The sequence below is a fragment of the Nyctereutes procyonoides genome, unplaced genomic scaffold, assembly GCF_905146905.1.
Source record: "Nyctereutes procyonoides isolate TBG_1078 unplaced genomic scaffold, NYPRO_anot_genome, whole genome shotgun sequence".
Taxonomy (NCBI): Eukaryota; Metazoa; Chordata; class Mammalia; order Carnivora; family Canidae; genus Nyctereutes; species Nyctereutes procyonoides.
This window is the reverse complement of record NW_026575020.1, coordinates 43,757,802-43,781,444: the sequence shown is the minus strand read 5'-3', so window position 1 is coordinate 43,781,444 and position 23,643 is coordinate 43,757,802. Positions and strand designations below refer to the sequence as shown.

The 23,643-nt window shown below is 37.5% G+C and overlaps 1 protein-coding gene across 1 annotated transcript in view; it reads left to right on the top strand.

The window, feature by feature from the left end:
- The window catches only part of NSF (N-ethylmaleimide sensitive factor, vesicle fusing ATPase), a 143,301-nt gene that overhangs the window by 103,204 nt on the left and 16,454 nt on the right, over positions 1-23,643 (top strand). The window contains exons 16-17 of the mRNA XM_055323262.1: positions 9,698-9,764; positions 11,818-11,897. Of these exons, the coding sequence (XP_055179237.1) occupies positions 9,698-9,764; positions 11,818-11,897 (147 nt within the window). The remainder of the gene's footprint in view (positions 1-9,697; positions 9,765-11,817; positions 11,898-23,643) is intronic.

The following is a 23,643-nucleotide window of genomic DNA, read 5'->3' as shown; positions in this document are numbered from 1 at the left end:
CCAGGTCTTATAGTCACTTAACCTATAAGCCTCTGTTTTGTCACCTATGAAATGAAGATAATATTCAGAATTAAGAGAGATGATAATCTATGTAAAGTATCATGCAGCGCCGTGGGATATCATATGTGCTCAATAGAGTGTAGTAGTTATTTTTACATATCATTAGTACCGTATATACATTTCCAGTTGTTTCCTTAGGATAAATTCTCAGAACTGAGATTGCTAAAGTCAAACATTAATATTTTGAAGATTTTTGATAAATATTGATATAAGAACTCTTATGTAAAGTTACTGCTGGTTTATAAAGTCCACCTCTTCAATAAGTTGTACCAGTTTACATTCGCAGCCCCATCATGTGAACGTCCATTTCCTTGGACTCTCACCCACACTTGATGTTATTAAAATATTTTTTTCCAAAAAAAAAAATATATGTATATTTTTTTCCAGGGCGCCTGCTGGCTCAGTCAATGGAGTGTGCGACTCTTGATCTCAGGGTTGTGGGTTCAACCCCATGTTGGGTATAGAGATTACTTAATTTTTAAAAAATTAATTAATTAAAATATTTTTTGCCAATTTGAGAGGTAAAAGATTGGCATTTAAAATTATTTCCTCAGCTATACTTTAATGACCAAGTGCTCAATTTGAAATATTTTTAAAAATGTTTTGTAATGGCAATAGTTTGTGAAATTCAAATATTACAATTTCATATAATTTAACACATTAATTTTTGTTAAAGAGAGATGCTCTAACTTTATTCATAGAATATCTTTACATACCATTTTATTACTTAAACCAAGAGGTTAAGAGTTTTTGTTAGTAGAGAGGGCCATTTGGCTTGCTTTAATGAGTATCTTAGATTTAATTATAATTAAGCAATTGCTTCTTGTTCACATGTGGATGGTGCTAAAATATAGGAAAGTAGTTTATTTTCAATTAATTTAAATTTTACCTTATACTTCTCTTAATTTGCTTAATAAATCCTTTATCCATGAATAAACTCAACACTGCCATTATCCTCACATTTGGGGGTGGGTGGGGTGGGTGGAGATACCATATGTTCCATTAAGATATTTGAAGTGCTTATAGATCTTCTCCCCCATCCCATTTTATATTTGTTTCACAATTCCATTCTATTTTTAAATTTTAGTTCTTTTATCCATATTTGCATCTATATATTTTAAAACTGTTTTGCTAGTTCTGTTAGTGCCATTAAATGAACAAAAGAACACAACAGTAAAGTTTGATTTTAATTAATTACCTAATCTTGATGGTTTCTGAGTACAAAATCAGTATAGAGATGAAATAGAACAATCTGATGTGACTGAATTGTTTGAACAAAATTAAGTAGGAATATCAGTGATTTATAAAACTATACCCATTATTAACATAATATAGTCTTGTTCTTAAAGGACTGAAAATTAATGGAAGAAATTTTCCTTTCCACTAGCTTTGCAAGAAGGAAATAATCTTCTTTGAATATGCTCCTGTAAATCCCACTGCAAATTGTAGTCTGTACAGAACAGAATCATGGTGCCTAATCCTCCTCTTTTCATGGTTTAGTCCATACAAAGAGCAGAGCTGGAAATTGGATCTTTTGACAGCAGTTACTAAGCAACAGAATTTGGATGTTTTTGGTTAACATCCTAATATATCATGTAGCTGATTTGTCGAAGTTTGTGCATGTATTAACTGAGAGAAGTGGACACTCCGGAAGTAACTACTGGTCCCTGCACGGCTAGGGGGTGGGTGCATGTTGTTTTGTTTAATACACTTTGTCTTTTGGCATTTGTACTTCTGGCACACAAAGGAGGATGGTGCAATCTTTAGTAGAACTTCTGAAACCTTGTGACTTTTTATATTATTAAGAATACCCCACTCTGGGGTTTGTGTTATGTGAAAAATGTAAGAATTTTTCCTGAAAAGCAGGGAGAACAAATGAGGGATTTTAAGGTCATTCCAGGAAGCTTTAGTGCATTGCCAAAAGTTTAGGTCCACTTCCTGAGGCAGTTTCATTAGAAGACAGCTAATGTTTGCTTGGTCTACTCCCAAGTTATTTTTAGAAACTAGAGATTATTACTGATAGCACCGATTTGAATTTGCTCATTTACGTTTTTATATGCTACCAAATATGATTAGGGTATGCTTTCAACTAATTGCTGACAGATTTACTACATTAGGGATTTTCGAAGTCATCAGATTCCTACTGTCATCAGATTCCTACTAACTAGGTACTTCACGCCAACCACTTCAGAATTGAGATGAACTCTTTCAGCCCCAGAAGAACCAGAGAATTTGGCTTTACTTACCTCAGAGCACTAATGAGGTTATAGAAAATGGAGGACTGAATCCACTTAGAACACGCTTTGCTGTGGTTTGTGATTCTGAAAGGCTGGGATTAACATGGAGCTAATGCTGGCGTGTTCCCATTTGTATTCATGTAGACTCCAGAATCTGCAGCTGCTGCCCCTCCCCTAACACACAGGTGGCTCCCAGCCTGTCTGTAGATTCCAGGAGTGGGCTGTGTGCCTAGAAGAACTCACAGTGTCCTTGAGGACCCTATTCAGACCTGTCCCAACCTCTGTGTGGCAGAAGCACCATGCCTCCCTTTCCTCTGGTTGCATAGTGCATCCAGCATGTTCTTGCCTTCAGCCCAGGTTCCTCATATTTTATTTTGTCTCTTATGAGACACTACCTACCTTTGCACACAAGAGAGGCGGTACCAGAGAGCAGAAATAGACTGTGGGATTCTGTGTTTTCTAGAGATACTATTCATCTTCTAGAAAAGACATCTCATTATGTCCGTGTTGACTGATGCCACTCTTTCACACACTTTTTCTTTCTTCAGTTCTTCAGATTCTTTTTCTTTAGCCTTCTCTTTCAGACTTCTCACCAGATGCTAAGACTATATATACTGATAATTTTGCCTGCTCTACAGGAAATGTCCTGATAAAACTAGGATGACCAGACATTCCAATTTGCTTTGAGCAATCCTGTTTTTACCTGTTATTCCAGCATGATTATTAACAATGCCCCCTTTTCAGGTGTCCTGGTTTGCATGATAGCTATTTACTCATCCCAAACTGATAACCTTTCCAACAAGAAAAGGCTTGAGCATCATACATACTTTTTTTATCTTACTAAATGAGAGGATTTGAATTTAAAGTAATTTTTAAAGAGTCTTTGAGATACAGCCGCTAGCTCTGGCTTCAGCCCATCTGCCTAACTGTTGTTTGACACCATTTGATCTGGAGCAGGCACTGTGTATCTGCCATGTGCCGTGTGTTAGTAGGGGCAAGTTTGACACTTGATTTGTACTGCTCTAGCTGGAGCAGTTTGTACAATTTTATTTTTTCTGCATCTTTCTTCTGGTACCTCTTCTCTTTCCTGGATTTATCTACCTAAAGTTGTGGTAGAGGGATCCCTGGGTGGTGCAGTGGTTTGGCGCCTGTCTTTGGCCCGGGGCGCGATCCTGGAGACCCGGGATCGAATCCCACGTCGGGCTCCCGGTGCATGGAGCCTGCTTCTCCCTCTGCCTGTGTCTCTGCCTCTTTCTCTCTCTCTCTGTGACTGTCATAAATAAATAAAAAATTAAAAAAAAATAAAGTTGTGGTAGAACTTCCAAGCTCACTATGTAAATATCTCACTTAGATTTTCACCTGACAGCTAAGCGCATGTACTTGCCAGTCAGGTCTGTCCTCTTACTGAACATTATCCTGGGGCGTGGGCCAGGGGGCCAAGAATGGAAGGGGTTGAGGACACCAGGCCGAAAATGAGGATCTAGAGGAAGAGTGGTGACCTTATATTACACTAGTGAATAGCTAAGGTAAAGAATTATGTGTGTAAGAAGTGAAAGGGGTGTGTGTATTTAAATTAGAGCAGAGTTGCTACCCAAGGAGTTTCAGTTGACCTGTCAACTGAAACTGGTCAAGTTACAACTGGAATTACACAGCCTTTGTCATGGTTAGTAGGTTGTTAAGAGAACTGTGAGTGCTCTTCTCCTCATGATAGTAATTAGTACATTAAAAGCTGTCTGTAAAAAAAGAAAAAAAAAAACCACCTACGTTAAATGACTGCCGTAGGTACTTTTCTTCTCAAATCTTATAGGTAAATCATGCAGTCAGCTATGAAGTGATTTGTAATGCTTCATGAACACGATATCTGAGATAAATTGGTGCGACAGCATACCAGTTTATCATCAGTTTTGACCCCAGCAATGTCCTTAATAAGGTTCCTGTAGCTGTGTGAAAGCTCTATACTATTCTTGGGAAGGGAAAAGGGCTGATTAAGGAAAAATGTAGTCCTGCAAATAGCCAGTCCCAGGCCCCTGTGGCTCAAATCCACGATATTACAGCCTGACAGAATTATATGCTTGCATCAGAGCCTTTAGTAGAATTCTGAAAAATGATTTGAAAAGCAAGCATTATTTCCAGTGACTCCTTGATATCACCAGAGTTTATAGGATACCACAGTGACTGCTATCTTGGTTCAATCTTTTTTTAAAAGAAAAAATAGCCAAGAACCATGGTGAAACTGCTCCTGAACTTTTCTCCTGTCTTGGATTCACCAACTCAAAATTTGATCATTATGTATCAAGAGACTGAAATAAATGTCCTGTTTTTCTTCCCCTTTTTGGGGGAGTGATGGGAAGGGGGTGGTGTGGGGAAAGGTAAAGGGTTCCTCTCTTTACATATACTCATAATCCATCTCCAAACCAGCTTCTCCTCAGTCCTATTTCAGTAGTCAAACCAAAAAGAACCCTTGACTCTAGTTTCCTCCTCATTACTACATTCATTCATTGCCAAGTCCATTCAGTTCTGCTTCCTAAATATCTCTAGAATCCATCCATTTATCAGAACACCCACTCCCCTTCCCACTTCCAGACCACCATTATCTTTCATCTGGTGTTCTACAGTATTAAACAATCATTACTCCCCTCTGATGCTTTTCTCTACATCAGCCAGAAAAATGTTTCTAAATCATAAACCTGACATGGTGGTCTGTAGTTTAAAATCCTTCAGTGAAAAGAATAAATAAATAAAATAAAATCCTTCTGTGGCTTTTTATTGCCTTTACAATAAAATTTCAACTGGTGTGAAATTCGTAAGACTCTGCATGTTCAGGCCCTTTTGTTACCTCTTTTGCTTCATCTCTCACCTACCATTCCCCACAGATACCACCATACTAGCACCTCTTCATTTTAATTCTTACTGACTATATGTCAGTTTCTGCAGTGCTCCTGAATTTTCTCACTCTGAGCCTCCTAATATTCAGTGCATTCTGCTTCGAATACTTTCTTCCCCATTTTCCACTGGTTGTTTATCCTTCGGATGTCAGCTTAAATGTTACTTCCTAAATTTAGGACACCATCATTGACTCCATAATCCTCCGTGTCAGTTATGATAGGCTAAGTTATGCTGCAATAATGAGCAACACCCAAATCTCAGTGACTTAACAAAATTTATTTCCTGCTCATACTGCGTGTCCATCATGGCTCAGAGGGGGAGCTCTGCTCATTGTAGCTTCTCAGAGACTCAAACTAAAACATAATAGAAGCTCCCTCTCACATGTAAGATCATGATAGCCAAGGATAGCAGGATAAAAGGAATATGGTGAATCAGGCAGGAGCTCTAAAGCTCCTTTCAGAAAGTGATATATATCCAGTCATGTTTCATTAGCTGAACCAAGCCCCATAGTCCTCCCTACCTTGAGAAGGGATGGGGAACTACAATCCTATCACATGGTAGAAAGAAAACTAGCATGTGTGTGTGTATCCGCAGTGACTACCACAGCTCTTTTGTATGTACTACCATCTCATCTCATATTTCCTGCAGCACAGTAGCATCATGTTTAATATTGTTACTTGTGACCTGCTTTCCCCACTCCAAGCTTTGTGGAGGTAGGATCATGTTAGTTTCATTCATTCCTCTCTCCATTATCTTCATTGATACTTGGCACATAATAGGAATTCGAAAATATTTGCTGAGTGAATGCATAGAGCAACACTCCCAAGATTTGGTACTTACTTCGTTATTCTTTTACCTCTGCCATTTCTCCTTGAGGTATTATCCCCTTGCATGGTTTCAGCAGTCACTGCCCTGAGGGTAAGCTCCATACCCTGACTTCAGTCATATGTCTCCAACTACTCACTTGATATTTCTGCCTGAATTTAAAATGCATATTTAGGGGGGGACCTGGGTGACTCAGTTGGTTAAGTGTCTGCCTTTGGCTCTGGTCATGATCTCTGTGTCCTGGGATTGAGTCCTGCTGCAGGCTTCCTGCTCATTGAGGAGTCTGCTGCTCCCTTTTTCTCTGCCCCTCCCCACTGCTTGTGCACACACTCTCTCAAATAAATAAATAACATTTTTAAAATATAAGATGCATATTTATTCTTACAGTCAATATTTATTGATTACTTTCTACTAAGGCATTATATTAAATGATGTGAGGATACAAAGAGATTAAGGTGTATTTGCCTTCAAAGCGCTTATATTCTAGTATAATACAGGGAAGAATATAATGAATCCTTAATATGTACACAATATACAAGATGCTGTAGCAGAGCAGAACAGAGACCAGTGATTTAGGGCAAGATGGAATTAGAACTTCTGTTGTTTCAACCACTGAATTCACTGGGCAAGGATAAATACTGTTCTGTGCCGGATCCTTGGGACAACATGGATCAAATTTTTATCTACCTCACAATCCAATGGGGAGATAGGTAGCTAAGGATGAAAGAGTAAATGGAATTTTAACACAGTATGAGAGAGTGAGGGAGGGGTAGTAAAGGGGATGATGATGCAAAGGAAAGTAACAGAGGCTTTCTTTCATACATGCATATAGGAAACATTTATTAAGCATCAGCACAGTGTCAGACATTAAAAACATAATACTAAAGAAGACAATTCCTACCTTAAAGGACAGATAGTGTGATAGGAGGAACTTGATTTGTTTTGCCATGTTTTTGTTTTGCATCTTTGAAGGTGACTTTTGAGCATAAAAAAGACCATGTATCACTAATTTAAGGTTTAAAAAATGAAAAGTCAACATATTAAAATTTTGTAGTTTAAAATGTAGTTTTCAACACAAAAGAAAACAAATTTTTAAAAAGTCCCATTACATTTCTTATTCTATTTGTAGGTTTAGTGAAATTTAGCAGTTCCTTAAAAGGGAACTTTTACACTTAAATTTCTTTAAATATTTAAAACTATATTTACATATTTCAAATGTTTTATTTTCTCTTTTTTTAATTTTTATTTTTATTTATGATAGTTACACAGAGAGAGAGAGAGATGCAGAGACACAGGCAGAGGGAGAAGCAGGCTCCATGCACTGGGAGCCCGACGTGGGATTCCATCCCAGGTCTCCAGGATCGCGCCCTGGGCCAAAGGCAGGCGCTAAACCGCTGCGCCACCCAGGGATCCCCTATTTTCTCTCTTTTTTTAAAAAAAAATATTTTATTGATTTGAGACAGAAAATGAGAGAAATAGAGAGCATGAACAGGGTGAGGAACAGAGGGAGAAGCAGACTCCCTGCTGACCCGGGAGCCCTATACAGGACTCAGTCAGCTCAGTCGCAGGACTCCAGGATCATCTGAGCCAGTCAGACAATTAACCAACTGACCCACCCTTTATTATCTCTTTAAAGTACTTCAGTTGTTTGCCTAACAAAACATTGAGTTTCAGAGTAACTATATTTATTTAGTAGTAAATTAAAATACAACTATAAGTATGGTGAATCTTAGATTATTTTTACCATTTGTAAGGCTACTAAAGATATCTTTTACCTTCCAACATAAAAGTTTATCAAAATGAATTATTCAATGGCATATTTTAAATTAAACCAGCAAGGCTAATCTATTAATCTTAATATGATAATTTTTTTTAATTAGAAATACTTTCGAGACCAAATATTTACAAATTGTCTTTAAATTTAATATGAAGGATCCCTGGGTGGCGCAAGGGTTTGGCGCCTGCCTTTGGCCCAGGGCGCGATCCTGGAGACCCGGGATCGAATCCCACGTCGGGCTCCCAGTGCATGGAGCCTGCTTCTCCCTCTGCCTGTGTTTCTGCCTCTCTCTCTCACTGTGTGCCTATCATAAATTAAAAAAATAATAATAAAAATTAAAAAAAAATAAATAAATTTAATATGAAAAATATTAATACTGAAAGCTTGTTTTACTTTATTTCTGTACCTAATACTTAATCATCAATGGTTAAAAACGTCTAAGGAGAGCAGCAGCGGTTTAACGCCGCCTGCAGCCCGGGGTGTGATCCTGGAGACCCAGGATGGAGTCCCGCGTCGGGCTCCCTGCGTGGAGCCTGCTTCTCTCTCTCTCTCTCTCTGTGTGTCTCTATGAATAAATAAATAAGTAAAAAAATCTTAAAAAAAAAAAAAGACTAAGGAATATTATGCTACTTCGAGCAAGATGGGTGGAGGAGTGGTTACCATCTTGGTACACTGAGGTTATTTATCAACCAGAAAGACTGGCCTGAAATGCAGGAATTAATTCTTACAGATGACATCCATTGGGTGCCCTGAACTCCAGTTATAGTCCTAGAATAGGAACCCCCACATTTATGAAAAGGCTGGACTCAAAGCTATGGGCACTCACATTCACCTTATACATAAGTTAAATCTTCTGTCTGGTTTGAAATTGCTGTATCCTTGTCAGGATATTTTTTACTGCTTGCTTTAATTTGCATTTCTCTCACTGTCTTAAGACTGTGTACTGTTTTGTATGGTTCTAAAGATACATCTCTCTGATCCTTTGTAACCAACTTTAATTCTTCTGTAAACGTTTTGACCATTATGGTTTGATTGGAGTGAACAGGATTCTGTTCTCTCAATGTTCCTCCTTACCAGGGCCACAATTCATTCATTCTTTTTTCTTCCTTCTTCCTTCCTTCCTTCCTTCCTTCCTTCCTTCCTTCCTTCCTTCCTTCTTCCTTTCCTTTCTTTTCCTTTTCCTTTTCCTTTTCCTTTTCCTTTTCCTTTTCCTTTTCCTTTTCCTTTTCCTTTCCTTTCCTTTCCTTCTTTTTTTTTTCTTTCTGATTTTATGAGAGACACAGAGAGAGAGAGGCAGAGACATAGGCAGAGAGAGAAGAAGGCTCCCTGCAAGGAGCCTGATGTGGGACTTGATCCTGGGATTCCGGGATCATCCCCTGAGCTGAAGGCAGATGCTCAACTGCTTAGCCACCCAGGCATCCCAACAGGGCTACAATTCTTATAGATAATAAAATGACATTCAGTTTTATTCTACACATTCCTCATGGCTCTGTCTAGCTCTTGAGTCATAACCTGAAATCACAATCCTGACTTGGGAGAGACCACTGTGATATACTTGATGGGATTTGTCAGTTGATTCATGACTAGCTGTTCCTCAGCATGTTCAGATATGACATACCCAGCTCTTGGGGGCTGAAAACAGCATTACTCTTCTTGCTCAGCCATGATCCAGTTGTGTCATCTTGAGCAAGTTATTTAACTGCTTTGGGCCTCAGTTTCCTCATTTGTATATAGCAAGAACTCTTAGTTCTAAAATCCTATTATCTGCTAAGTTCTAATGTAGTGTCTGAAATCTTGGTGCTATACTGTGCTTTGTTAGGCATTGCTCAGTAATTAACTAAATTTTATCTTCTTGGAAATTGTCATAATTATGGAGAACAGTGAGATAATAAGTGGTTTTACTTTCTTCCAGATCTTTGATGATGCGTACAAATCCCAGCTTAGTTGTGTGGTTGTGGATGACATTGAGAGACTGCTTGGTGAGTAATAACCTTTCCCATTGTACTATCTGCCTTATTATACTAATGTCTCACAAATTACAAGAGAAAAATAACGGGTATTTATAAACTCTAGGGCAATAGAAATACTTTTCTTATAAGGAATTATGCTGTTATATCTGAAGTCAATGATGGTATTCATGTTAAATATGCCTTATGACGTTAACACCATTATAAACTGCTTTCCTGTAAGGGCCCACACCTCATATTATTTTGTTTATTCCACAGAGTTCCCTGCCCATAATAAATGATTAGTAATTTCCATTGATGGATATATTTGCTATTTAATACCTCTGAGCTGCCTGTACCCCAGAGTTTCCACTTGGGAGAAGCTGCAAGTTCTCTTGTACCTCAGTGTCTGTTTTATAAGAATGAGTCAGTGTTATAATGCATTTATTCCATATTTATCTAATTTTTGCAATGAAATAAAATGTACCTGTTTTATAAGAACAAAGACTGTTCCCTTCCTTACTTATCCCATAGAGTAATTACACAAACAAAAATGGGATAACAATATTAAAAACGTTCTGAAAGTTAAAAGTGCTCTACAGTAATTTTTAAAAATACAGATTTACCATCTCTTATATTGAAATGCACAGGATACAAAGATGAAAAATAAGACAGTCCCTGAATGCAACTCATAAGGTGTAATCTTCCAGTAAATGTCAGAAAAATGTTGTTACTTACATTTTATTCCATTGCAAAAATTAGATAAATCTGGAATAAATGTATTATAATAGTGACTTGGAATGCTGTGTAACTGTATTTAAATTGAACCCACATGGTGACTTCATAAACTTCTGAAAATACTACCTAAAATCTGAGTAATCCCTTCTTCAGCTATCCAAAATGGTGTAGTAATGATTTCAAGTTAACTCCTCTTACCACATTTGCCTCATGATTTTCAGACTTGCTTTAGGTCCTCTGTTATTTATTTTTCTTGTTTCTTAAAGCAGTGTTTGTTATAAAGATATACCTTTCTGTATAAAGGTGTATCTGAGGTCTTCTTAATTTGATAGTTTTATTTAGTGACCTAGGGTTTTGGTCTGCTGTTTTTGATACATTTCAGCCCAGTTTATAGGATTATTTCTTTAAAAGCCTTTAAGCACAAACTCATAGCTCTGTGTAAATTCCTTTATCTAAACACAATTGAGATGTGTGGTCATAGCAACACTACTATGTCAGGAATGTGTGCCCTCTGAGTATATTTTCACTTGTATGAATAGTTATTATCTGTACTTGTTTGTTCATTTATTCGACAAGTAAGCTGAGCCCTTACTACTGGGTTAGAATTATTAGGGTCTCAGAAAAAATGCGTAACATGCTGTCGTTATAACATAATATTGGTGAAAATTATCACAAAGTAGAATATACCATGTGTTCTGGATATTCAGAAAAAAGAAAGATCACTTTTGACTTCAGAGGGCTGTTGTCTGAAGATAGTTCTAAGCACAAGGCAAGGGTGCATACATATGCAGTATGCAGAGGAATCCTAGGAAGGGGCATTTATGCTGAATCTTGAAGTTTGACAGAAAGTTTTAGAAAGTTCTCTGCTCTTCACTGTCTGAGGACCAGTTTTGGTGACCCTCCTATCATTTCAGTTATATTGAAGTACCTTTCTTAGATGATTACTTGCCATCTCCCCCTCTATTCATTTTCTAGTATGCTTTGTTGCCTGTGAGCTTACTGTATGACCATGATTTGCAGTAATTTCTTGGAAACAGTTGGTAAATCACCTGGGGGCTTTTTCTTCCTTAAAAAAAAAACAAAAAACACCTGTCTCTGACTATTGGACAAAGATGTCTATCTGAACTCAAAATGGATATTTAGAAGCTTTTAAAAAAATTTATAGATGAGAGTTGTTATATAATGTTTTAAACATTTAAGTTATTGGATATATTATTTTTCTAATTATCATTAGTTGCATGACAGTTACTTAGGACTGTGTTTACTCTTGATGCAGAAAAACCTGAATATTTGGACTATGTGCATATGTGTATCAAATCCCTAAAACATAACAATGTTTTTCTTCTAGATTATGTACCTATTGGCCCTCGATTTTCTAATCTGGTATTACAAGCTCTTCTCGTGTTACTCAAAAAGGCACCTCCTCAGGTAAAAATAATATAAAAAACGTTTTCACAGCATTTGTCCAATATATTGCATGTAATGGTGCAAATAAGCTGCTAAATAAGCAAGCTATCATACACATTTCAAATTATGTTGTGGTCATGGAAAAGTCATCTAGTCTCACCTTCTGTTTTAAGGTAAATGATTTCTTTTCTTTTTTTTTTTTTTTTTTTTTAAGGTAAATGATTTCTTAACAGGGAAATTTCCTTTCTAAAGATCCCAAAATCCTAGTTACAATTAGTGTTTTGTTTTTGTAGTTCTGTGGATTCCCCAGCATATTACACATCCCTAGCTGCCTCCATCTTCCATGAGAGATTATGATATTCCTGTAGTAGGGATTGAATACACATTCCCATTTGTTTTGTTTTTCATTTCATAGATAGTTTCCTAAGAATTTGTATTTGGGGTTATTCATTTCCTGTAGGCAAGTTTTTCTTTCCTTTTTAAAAAGAAAAAGCTTAGTTAAACACTAAGCTTGAATTATTTCTCTTGTATCATGTGGCACTTTTGAGGAGGGAGTTCATAGTCAGGATCTTTGTTCATGTGGTTGCATTTTCACTGATGTGGCTACTGGAGATTGGTGATTTTGATAACTAATTTAAAAGTAATCTATGAGGGTTGGTTAAATATGTTAATTATGTAGAGGCTGCCAGAGCATGTTTGGCTATGATACAAGACACAAATTCTATTGATTGATTTTGTGTACTGTAACCTTTGAGAAATGCCAGTCAAAGACAGATACAAAAGGGTTAAGTACTAACTTGAAAAATATCTTAATGTCTAGATGGCAATCTTGTATTTGAAGTTAGAGATATTAACTAGGCTGTATAGAAAATATTTCACCTTAAGTGGGTGAATCTGCTTTTTAATTTAACAGTTAAAATTGTGTGTGTGCTTGTGTGTGTCAGAACTAAAAGTGATGCACTTGTCTTGATTTTCAAGAATTTTTTTGTGGGTTTTTTTGTATTTCTAGAATAGTGAAAAGAAACATAAAGTGTGACAGTCTTGAAAGTTTACTGCATATATGCATTGTAAGGATTTTGTAATCATTTTTCCATAAACTATCATTCCCAGTAATCAGAGTTTTAGTTCATCCTAAAGCTGAAATTAGAAAACTGAATATATTTTTCCCTTCTCTGATTCCTTCAATAAGTAGGTAAATAGATAAATCTAAAGTTGCTGGAAAAGGAGCGCCCAGGTGGCTTAGTCAGTTAAACATCTGACTCTTGATTTTGGCTCAGGTTATGATCTCAGAGTCCTGAGATCGAGCCCTGCTCTAGGCGCCCCATTCAGTGGGGAGTCTGCTTGCCTTCCTCTCCCTCTGCCCTCCCTCTGCTCACACACACACACACACACTCTCTCTGTCTCTGTCTCTCTCAAATAGATAAATAAAACTTTAAATAAAGTTGTTGGAAAAAAGTAAATAACCTCAACATCCATATATATCACAAAATGAGTCCTTTCCTATGATATAGCATTTTAAAAATTATTAGAGGGGCACCTGGATGGCTCAGTTGGTTGAGCATCTGCCTCAGCTTGCGTTGTGATCCTGAAGCTGGGATTAAGCCCTGCATCGGGCTCCCTGCTTCTCCCTTTTCTCCCCACTCATGTTCTCTCTCACTATCTCTGTCTCTCTCTGTCTCTCAAATAAATAAATAAAATATTTAAAACAAATCTTTTTTTAATTATTAGATTGGGGGACTTTCTCCAGGCATTTAAATTTATATCTTATTCAGTCTTTAACTAAAAAGAACATATGCTAAAAGCTGTTGGGAGAAGAAAGAATAATTTTTCAATTATATTTTTTAAACTGCTTGTCCTTTACATTGTTAAATATATTTATTTAACAGAAAGACATCCTCTAGTTGAGAATTATTTGTAAATCCAAAATAGATATGAATAGAAATAAATACAGCATATTAAAAAAAGACTTGCAACATTTTGTTAAAGAGTTGGGAATAGGGATGCCTGGGTGGCTCAGTGGTTGGGCACTTGCCTTTGGCTCAGGTCATGATCCTGGGATCTGGGATCCAGTCCCGCATCAGGCTCCCTGTGAGGAGCCTGCTTCTCCCTCTGCCTGCATCTCTGCCTCTCTCTCTCTCTGTGTGTCTCTCATGAATAAATAAATAAATCTTTTTAAAAAAAATAAAGACTTGGGAATAACTTTCCAGTTTGTAAAAATAATTGTGAAATTCTTGAGGAAACGAACATTTTCTAATGTTTTAAAATCTTACTTACAGTGTCTTCTGGCACAGGTTCATACAGATGTACTTCACTTATTCAACAAAAAAATATAGATAACTTGCTTCTAAAGATATTTCTTTAGTGTCTGCTTATTTTGGTGGGCTTAAGTATTTTGTGTTGTTATAATTTATATTTGGTAAGGTATGATTCAAAAATAAATAAATTTCAAATGGCCAATAAGAACATAAAAAGATACTCAACATCGTTAGCCATCAGAGAAGTGCAAATCAAAGCCACAGTGAGATACCACTTCATACCCACCAGAATGGCCATAACCAAAAAGTCAGATAATAAGTGTTGCTGTGCATATAGAAACCCTTATACACTGTTGGTGGGAATATAAAAATTGTGCACCCTTTGGAAAATAACAGTTCCTCAAAAGATTAGAGACAAAGCTATAATATGACCCAACAATTTAGATACGTACCCCATAGAAATGAAAATATATGTCCTCACAGAAGCTTATAGATATGTTCAAAACAGCATTATTCATAATAGCCAAGAAATGGACACAACCTAGATATTCACAAATAAACTATGGTATATCCATACAATGGAATATCATTCAGCAATAAAAAGAAATCAAATCCTGATACATGCTACAACATGGATGAACCTTGAAAACGTTTTAAACAAAAGGAGCCAATGAAAAAGACTGCAGATTGTTTGATTCCATTTGTATGAAGTGTCCAAAACTGGCAAATCTGTAGAGACAGAACCTAGTAAGTAGATCCATGGTTGCCTAGGACCAGGAGGGGTGGATAGTGAGAATGAGAGGTGACTGCTAATGGGTGTGGGGTTTTTTTGGGGGGTGTTTCACATGTTCAGAAATTGATCATGATGATAGTTGTACCTGCTGTAAATATACTAAAAACCATTGACTAACACACTTTAAATCAGTGAATCGTGTGTTCTGTGACTTATATCTCAGTAAAACAGATGCTTTAAAAAAGAGAGTGATTGCAAAAGCTATATAATTGTTGAAAGGAGGATTATAGGGAAAGCTGGAAGCAAGGAGTGAGCATCTCCTTGCTAGGTACATGGCCCAGTTTGGGAGAAGTCCTAGAAACAGGGATTGGATCATTCAAAAGGGATATGGAATGAATTTCTCTAAGGACTGGAAAGGAAGGGCATTGGAATATGTTAAAAATCAAAGATAGATCTGGTTACCTTAGTGAGAGGAAATCACTAAGTGATTGGAAATGGCAGAGATTCTCTTTTAAGGATTACCAGCCTGTCATTAATCAGAATGTGGTGACTCTGGCCTGGACTGCTGGATGATGCCTTGCTGTATAAATAAGTGTGTCAGTAGCAGGAGAAGTTAATGTTTCAGATATTCCTAGTTGACATATATTTAACAAAATAAAAATGTGCTTTCTCTGTCCCACCTTGCTTTTTAAATTAGTATGTATTCTCTCAGGAGAATAAGGGAGATTTTTCAGGCTGATCCAGTGTTGAGGATATTTGTCTTTCTGAAGTGGAAGCATTCACTTCATCAAACCATTATCCATGTAGGTTTTTCAGATGTTTTCAATTAAATATTAAAAGTGTATGAATCTGAGTGTTATGGAGCTACCTAGGTGGTAGAAAACTATTGTTTTTAATCACCATCAAGAAAACAGAAGTTGAAGGCATTTTTCTTTAAAAAGAACTGTATGTGTATACAATATAGTAATCATATCACAGAATCCTTAATATTCCATTTGTTGTAATTCCAGCTTTCACACAGAAAAATTATGTGTGCATGTGTGCACATGCTCAAATAAAAGAATCCCCCTTCAGGGGCACTATGTTGTTATGTATCTAGATATTCTCTTTTCTCCTCCTCCCCTCCCCCACGCCCCTCCCTCGTTGTAAATTGGCTTATTAAAAGTGGCTCACAAGCCTTCTTTTTTTCCCTTTGTGATTGCTTTGGTCCTGGATTTTCAGTGTAGGACTAAAAATTCAAGTCAGATTTCAGTTACTAGGATAATTTTCTTTGAATTTTAAATTTTTCAAAGTAAATGCATAGATTTTTAATGAATCCAGTATTCAGTGGGTTTGCTTTAAATTTAGCTGGAGAGTTAATTTCATGATTGATTTATTAGCCCTTTGAAAGTATAAAAAGTGGTATCTGTAGTTCATGAAGACTGAAAAACATCATCACATTTTGTTTAGCATCTTTTTAAAACCAATTAAAAGCTTTTCTAAAATGGATTGAACAGGAGAAAATAAAACATGTTCCCTAGGTCTTTATTTCAATCAAGTTGCCCTGTGTTGTGCAGGAGAAGAGATCGAGGGGGGGTAGAGCACTGAAAAGGGCTGTCCCAGCAGGGAGCCGCGCCGGAGAAAAGGGCTGCTCTGAGAAAGCCCCCGGCCTGCTTCATCTACATGCAGAGTCACACAAGGCATGGGGGTGCTCACCGGCACCACAGAGGTTTCACATGTGCTTCCCTGCTGATTCCTGTGAAAAGCTAACAATTGGCTCGGAGGGTAAAAGACCACTGCAGTTCACCCTCCCCGAGCTGGATGTACAATTTGTCCAGTGTTAGGAAATGTCCGGCTTAGCAGTGAGAGGCTTGAAGACACCCCTCCTTCCAGTGAGATTCCTAAAGCTGGCTCTTTTACTCAGTGACACTGGGCTCTTTTCAGGTTTTGCAGATTTATGGAAGTTGAGGGGAATGTGCTTTTCAACATGAGGAGGATAAAAGCCTTAGTCTTAATGTCAAGGAAGAAGCAGTAGGAGCCATAAGGCCAGGTAAATCTTCCCACAACCTGCAGCACCGATGGCTTTATGATTTTCCCCATAGAGCTCTCCTGACACCTTCTTTTTCTTTTTGGGAGACAAAGTGCCCGAAAAGGAACTTCTCAAGATCTTAAATGACATGACTTCCCAGTTTCCTCAACAAGTGCAGGAGTAGTTAAGCCCATTAACCTGAGGAATCAGATTGGAAGACTGCATCTGTAGCTACCAGAATGGCCTTGTAATTTATGGAGAACCCATTCTTCTTTGAGTTCATTTTAGCAGTATATAGAAAATGGTAGCATCTCTTGAGGTACTTGGGTAAATGGCTACCTCTACTCTCAGCTGGCCAGAAGTGCAATGCCCCCACCCAGTGCCACACAGCGCCACACAGCCTTCCCCAGGGTTGATAAGAACTGATGTCTTAGTCCACCTGTAGCTCCTTTACAGCGTACCAGTTGGAAAATTCTTTGGAAACTGTAAACTCTTACAAGAGAAGATCACTCTGAATTCATAGTAATATTAGTGAAGTAGAATTTAGACTTAACAGTTGTTAGAGTTTCAATTAAAGTAAAAGTTGCTGAAAAAATAACTTCCTCACTGCTCTGGCACATAGGAATATATATAGAAGTAGGATTTAGAGTGGGGACTGGCATCACATACCAATAAAAAATGTAGTGAGATGCTAGTGGGAACTTAGCAGGTGGATTTATGTGTCCCAAGGATTTCATTTTAGCATTACCAGTCTCTAGACAGTATTGCTTTTTATGTAATCCTGACACAACATCTGAGTACAGTCTTACTTCAGAGATGTTATTAGGAAGTCTTGATAATATTAAGCAACTCTTCAGCCTTTGGGTTGCTTCAGCGAAATAAGCAGATAATGGAAGAGACTCCAAATCGTGCAGGCCTAAACATGAGTATCTCTCCATCTATCTGTTCAAAATTAACTCTGGCTAATGACTACAATATGACTCAATAAGATGTATAACCACTTTAGGAAAGAGGTGTAGTCATTTTGCCAGACACATTAATTGTAATCACTGGTGTGGTGACTTGTGTATTGGACTGCTTTGGTGAGGAAAAGCTGTATGCCAGTTGACAATCTAGTGGCCCAGTTTTTCCATTTATTAAGTCAGTGACATTAGATGGCTACTGTAGTTTATAAAATTCTTTTTTTTTTAAGATTTTATTTATTTGTTCATGAGAGACATAGAGAGACTGGCAGAGCCACAGGCAGAGGGAGAAGCAGGCTCCATGCAAGGAACCTGACGTGAGACTCGATCCCGGATCCCCAGGATCAGGCCCTGGGCTGAAGGCGGTGCTAAACCGCTGAGCCACCCAGGGTGCCCTATAAAATTCTTTATGCATTGCTTAGCATATAGTAGGTTGTCTCAGTAAATTGAATATATGTATTACATATATATATAGAATGATTTTAGATACTTAAAAACTAGTGAAAGAAATTTGGTGAGTCCTTTTATAAAACCTTGCTATGGATACCCACTGGATAAAACCATGTTTTCAGGGGTACCTGGCTAGTTCAGTTGGTAGAGCATGCAAGTCTTGATCTTAGGGTCATGAGTTAACAAGCCCCATGTTGGGTGTGGAACCTACTTAAAAAATAAATCAAGTAAATAAATACAGACACGCATTTAAAAAAACATGTTTTCAAAACATATTTGGTGTGGTAGAGCCTATCTATAATAGGTATTAATGAATACAAAAAGTTATGGCATGTATATACCACTTTCAGCTAACTCAGAATTAAATATCTAAGTTTAATCATCAGGGAACTGCTAATGGTGCTGAGACACAATGTTCTCTCACTGCCAGAATGTCTTCGCCAAGCCCCATTGCCTTAAATATATTATTGTAACATGACAGTGTTAGAAACACGTTGACTTTAGTACCATAGTATTCCACAGTGCCATGAGTCTAGTTGTGAGGACCCTGTCTGCAGAACTGACTCTGTACTGGAGTCAAAAAACCTGAGTTTGAGTCTTAGTTCAGTCCACTTTGAACTAGTCCCTTAATATCTTTGTGTATTTCTTCACCTATAAAATGAGGATAATTCTCCCTGCCTTACCTATCCATTGAGGGCCAACTAAAATAATGTATAGTGAAGTCCTCTATAAACCTGTGGACTACACAGATAGAAGGTATTGGTACTTTATTATGAAAAGCATAGAGTTACTGAACAGTAGGAATCTGCCATTGTCCACAGAGATGCCATTTGTAAAGGATTGATTTATAGAGTCGTATCCTAACATCTTCAAAAAGATAATGGGTGTTCTCTTGATTTGAATATTCCCATTGCTTGGGGCTCAAGGGTTGACCATCTCTGATTCTGTTTGTTCCTGTTTTGTGACTGTTTCAAAGTTCTTAGAGGGTCTACTGTTTCATTAAGACTATTGTATGGAACTAGACATGTATTTTCCAGTTTGTTTAAAGAAAAGAAGTGCATTTAGATAGTCCACAGAATCTTTTTAGCTTGTAAGATAGGAAAACTAAAGACTGCAACTGCTATATGTGGCAGATTGTCATAGAAAGTGACAGGCACAGCCTGTGCCCAAGCACAGCTTCCCTCATTCACAATACTAGGGAAAAAAATAAGTATGTCTTGCTTCCCTATACCCCATGTGCTGGAATTTAAAAGCTTCCTAAGTACTTTGGTCTGAGAATTGGAGATCCCTCTTATAAATGAAGAATGAAATAGAGACAGGAATTTCAGGACTCAACAGGGTAAGGAGTAGAGGAAGGAACAGGGCTTTTAGCCATTGTCAGATCCCTGAGGACACTACCTATTATGTTTATCTTCAGCCTCCAAGGACTCCCTACCTATTTGCTTTTTCCCTGCAGCCATCTGTTGATTATGACTAAAGCTCCCCTTTTCTTCTAACCCAAGGTAGAACAGAGTAGTGTAGCACAGCTTCTTTGCTGCTCTTGTCCCTGAAACAAATACACAGATCTTTGGACATTTCCTAGGACTTTATACTGCATGGTGTAACAACTGTTAGGTAAGAAGAGCCAATAAGAGGAATCTTACAAAAGGTCCAGAACAATCCATCAATATTCCTGATAGTTATTGGGATATAGGTGGAATGAGGTATTGATCTTTTTAAGTCACTACTTGATCTATAGCTACATCTTCATCTTGACACCCTTCCTTACTTCATATTGGGGAATGGAAATAGTACTTCCACAAGGCAGACTCCAGGCAATCTGTGTGGCTCTGCCTTTTCTTTCTTTCTTTTTTTAAATCATTTAGGCTATGTGGATGATAATATTTACTACGAATGGGTATTTTGAAGATGGTAGGTCTTAACTACACATAGAACTGGCATTGGCAGTGTGAATAAGAGCACAGGAGTTAGAATTAAAAGACTTAAATTTGAACCCAGTCACTTCTGAGCCTCAATTTTCACTTTCTAGAATAAGAACAATAGTGATATTGAAGTTGAGAATGTGAGAATTAAATAAGATAAATATGTATCATAGTTCTCTGTAAACTGCAAAGCACAACTCAGTTATTAGTTTATAATTCACTTCAAAGAAAACTCTGACTCTGTCTTTCCTCACACACAAAATATATAAAACCAACAGAGCAACCAGCCCATATCAAAGGAGCTCGGCTCCATGTGGCTGCTGCTGGAGAAACCAGACCCAGAAATGCTGAAGAAAGAGCATAGCAGCTTTCTCTGACATCCATCTTGCTCCTGCAGCCCCTACCTGCCTTGGACAGCCCTGGGGCAAGTGGAAGAAGGGGGCCAGTTTCCAAAATAAGAGGGACAATAATGGGAAGGAAGGACAGAGAGAAATAACCAGGTGACAGCAGTCAGATGGAAAACTCTGGCCACTCAGCTAGTGACGATTGTCCATATAAACTGGACTGTGTCAGAAACTGCCTGCATAACTGTCAAGTCACCTTTCACTTAATCCTGAGTTGCTCTCTGAGTATGCTATCAGTCAAAGAAAAAAGGACTGGGGGTGTGAGAGGGTAATACTAAAATTATTTCTTGTAATTGCCTTTATATCAACAGTCCCCCAACTTTTTGAATGCATACCCCCGCCAGTAAAAAACAAAACAAAACAAAAACCATTTGAGCTTGTCTTTCCAACATTTTAATACATCTCTTGTTCTATAAGATGATGTTCATTTTAAAACTATAGAAAAAGGATAATTTTTTAAAGAATGCAGTCAAAAATAAAAATAAAAGAAAGTTCTATTATTTCTCCATCTTAAAGGCACCTACTATACCCTAGATGGTAGTATTATAGGTGATTTTTTCCACCTTATTTCCTATGTTTTATAGACTTTTTGACAGTAAGCATTTATAACTTTGTAATAAGGAAAAAAGAAAAATTTAAAGTGTATACTGTTTTCACCTTTAACTAGCAGTAAAGAACTGTCAAAATTCTTTAATTCCAGTCCTTCCAACTGATTTGCTGTTTGCCTAATAGAATTAAATGTAGCTTTGTCTCTAAGCTTGTCTATGTGTAATTTTTTTTTAACATTGTTTTTTCCTTTAAGGCTGATTTAATTTAAGGTCTGGTCTGTAAGACACCCTGTGGTCCTGAGAGGAAAAGTGTGAAAGTGTCTCATGCCTCTCACAGTTGTCCTTGGAGACCCACCTGGCATTTAGCTCAGTGTTGTGCTCTTCCAGTGGAACTCATGATGCTGGAATGCCAGTGTGACCAAGGTTGACTAAGATAGATGGTGACAGTTCTATTACATTCTATGGGAAGGCAGTGGGAACGTTTTTTCCCCATCCAAAAATATTTCTTTTGATATGCAAGTTTGAAATATTACTTTATAGAGTTGTACTTTTACTAGGATGTGCACTTAATAAGAATTTCTTCCACACTGTAGAAATAAAGAATGAATCTGACACTTGTATGTGCCCTCAAAGAGCTTATAATCCAGAACCATCTGTTCAGTTGTGCAGTTTGTGTATAAAGTGTGTACAAGGTCAAGTAACAATTGAGAGTTAACATTCAGCTCATATCCTGCTCATCAAGCCATCCACCTATGTGTGCAGATGAGGCTACATCTGCTCTGAGTGGGGTTGCGGGATATGTCCAAAAAAAGACACCTAGTTAAATTTGAATTCCAGAAAGATTGTCAAATAATTTTTTGGTATATCTCATGCAGTGTTTGGGGCATACTTATACTTAAGGCTTTATCTGGCAATCTTAGCCCTGAGAGTTACTCATACAAGGTGCTGGGGCTTTAGGGGATGGGGCAAGGATAGCTGCATGCTTCTTGCTAGTTCATCTACCTGCTAAGGGTTTTGTTTTTTGTTTTTTACTTAACTGAGTACCCCTGTCATAATCCAGTGAGGGAGAAAGATGTGCAAACATGATGTATCTAGTTAAGTTTTGTAAGTTGTGTGGGTTCCGGGGGACTGTAAAGGAAAGCTCCGTTTTACGGAGAAAATCTACAGATGTTCCACAAATAGTTATTGGTCTTGGTCTTGAAAGATGAGTAGAAGGGAGGTTTAGCAGGGCTGTTGTGCCACGCTAAGTAATTCCAGCTCTGAAGCAATGGGGAGAGATAATGAAGGATGTATCTATGCCAGAATTAGCAAATTTTTATTATTTATTTATTATTTATTATACCCTAACTGATTGGATATTGAAGCATATGTTTTGTGTATAGTTACTTATCTCAGGCTTCATATGGCACATTCAGTTTCACTGGAGATAAGAATAGAAATTTGTAAGAAATTAAAAGCTTTATTTTTTTCAAATGATGGAAGTTTAACCTCTTTAAATATCTATTATGGTTATACTTTAGCCATTTTTATTTTTATTTTTATTTTTTTTTAACTTTAGCCTTTTTTTTTTTTTATGATAGTCACAGAGAGAGAGAGAGAGGCAGAGACACAGGCAGAGGGAGAAGCAGGCTCCATGCACCGGGAGCCCGACGTGGGATTCGATCCCGGGTCTCCAGGATCGCGCCCTGGGCCAAAGGCAGGCGTCAAACCGCTGCGCCACCCAGGGATCCCCCTAACTTTAACCTTTTTTAAGAGGAAAAAGTTGCTAATACATTTTTGGTCTGAACTAAAGTATAATAAACACTATTTTAAGAATAAGGATCAAGGGAAGCCTGGGTGGCTCAGTGGTTTAACGCCACCTTCGGCCTAGGGCGTGATCTTGGATACCCAGGATCAAGTCCCACGTCGGGCTCTCTGCATGGAGCCTGCTTCTCCCTCTGCCTGTGTCTCTGCCTCTCTCTGTGTGTCTCTCATGAATAAATAAATAAAATCTTAAAAAAAAAGATATTAGGCTACAGATCTCTTTAAAAGAAAAAGAATAAGGATCATTACAAATCATAATCACATAGGTCAGTAATATCATGGATAACAGCAGAAACTATTGGAATGTATACAGTTTTTTCCCCAGGTAAGTCATGAAATAGGTCCAATGGTACCCAATTTTGTTTTAGTTTTTTGTACATTTTCTTGTTCTTAATTGTTTGCTGTTAAGCTTTTCTGACGAAATCCGCATTTGATGTTTTGTTGTTAGCCTTCCTGCCTCTGATGGTTTTCCCACTTTTCCAATTTGCTGCTTCTAGTCAACTTGAACTAAAAAAAGGCAACCACTGGGACACAAAAGTTGTTTGTAAAGTAAGAATAAAACACAAGTGCTGGAGGGAGCTTTCCAGGTGAAACAGGACCACATATGACTTACATGTGCCCCTTCCTCCATTAAAAAAAAAATTATTTCCTGCACTGGTATTTATTTATTTATTTATTTATT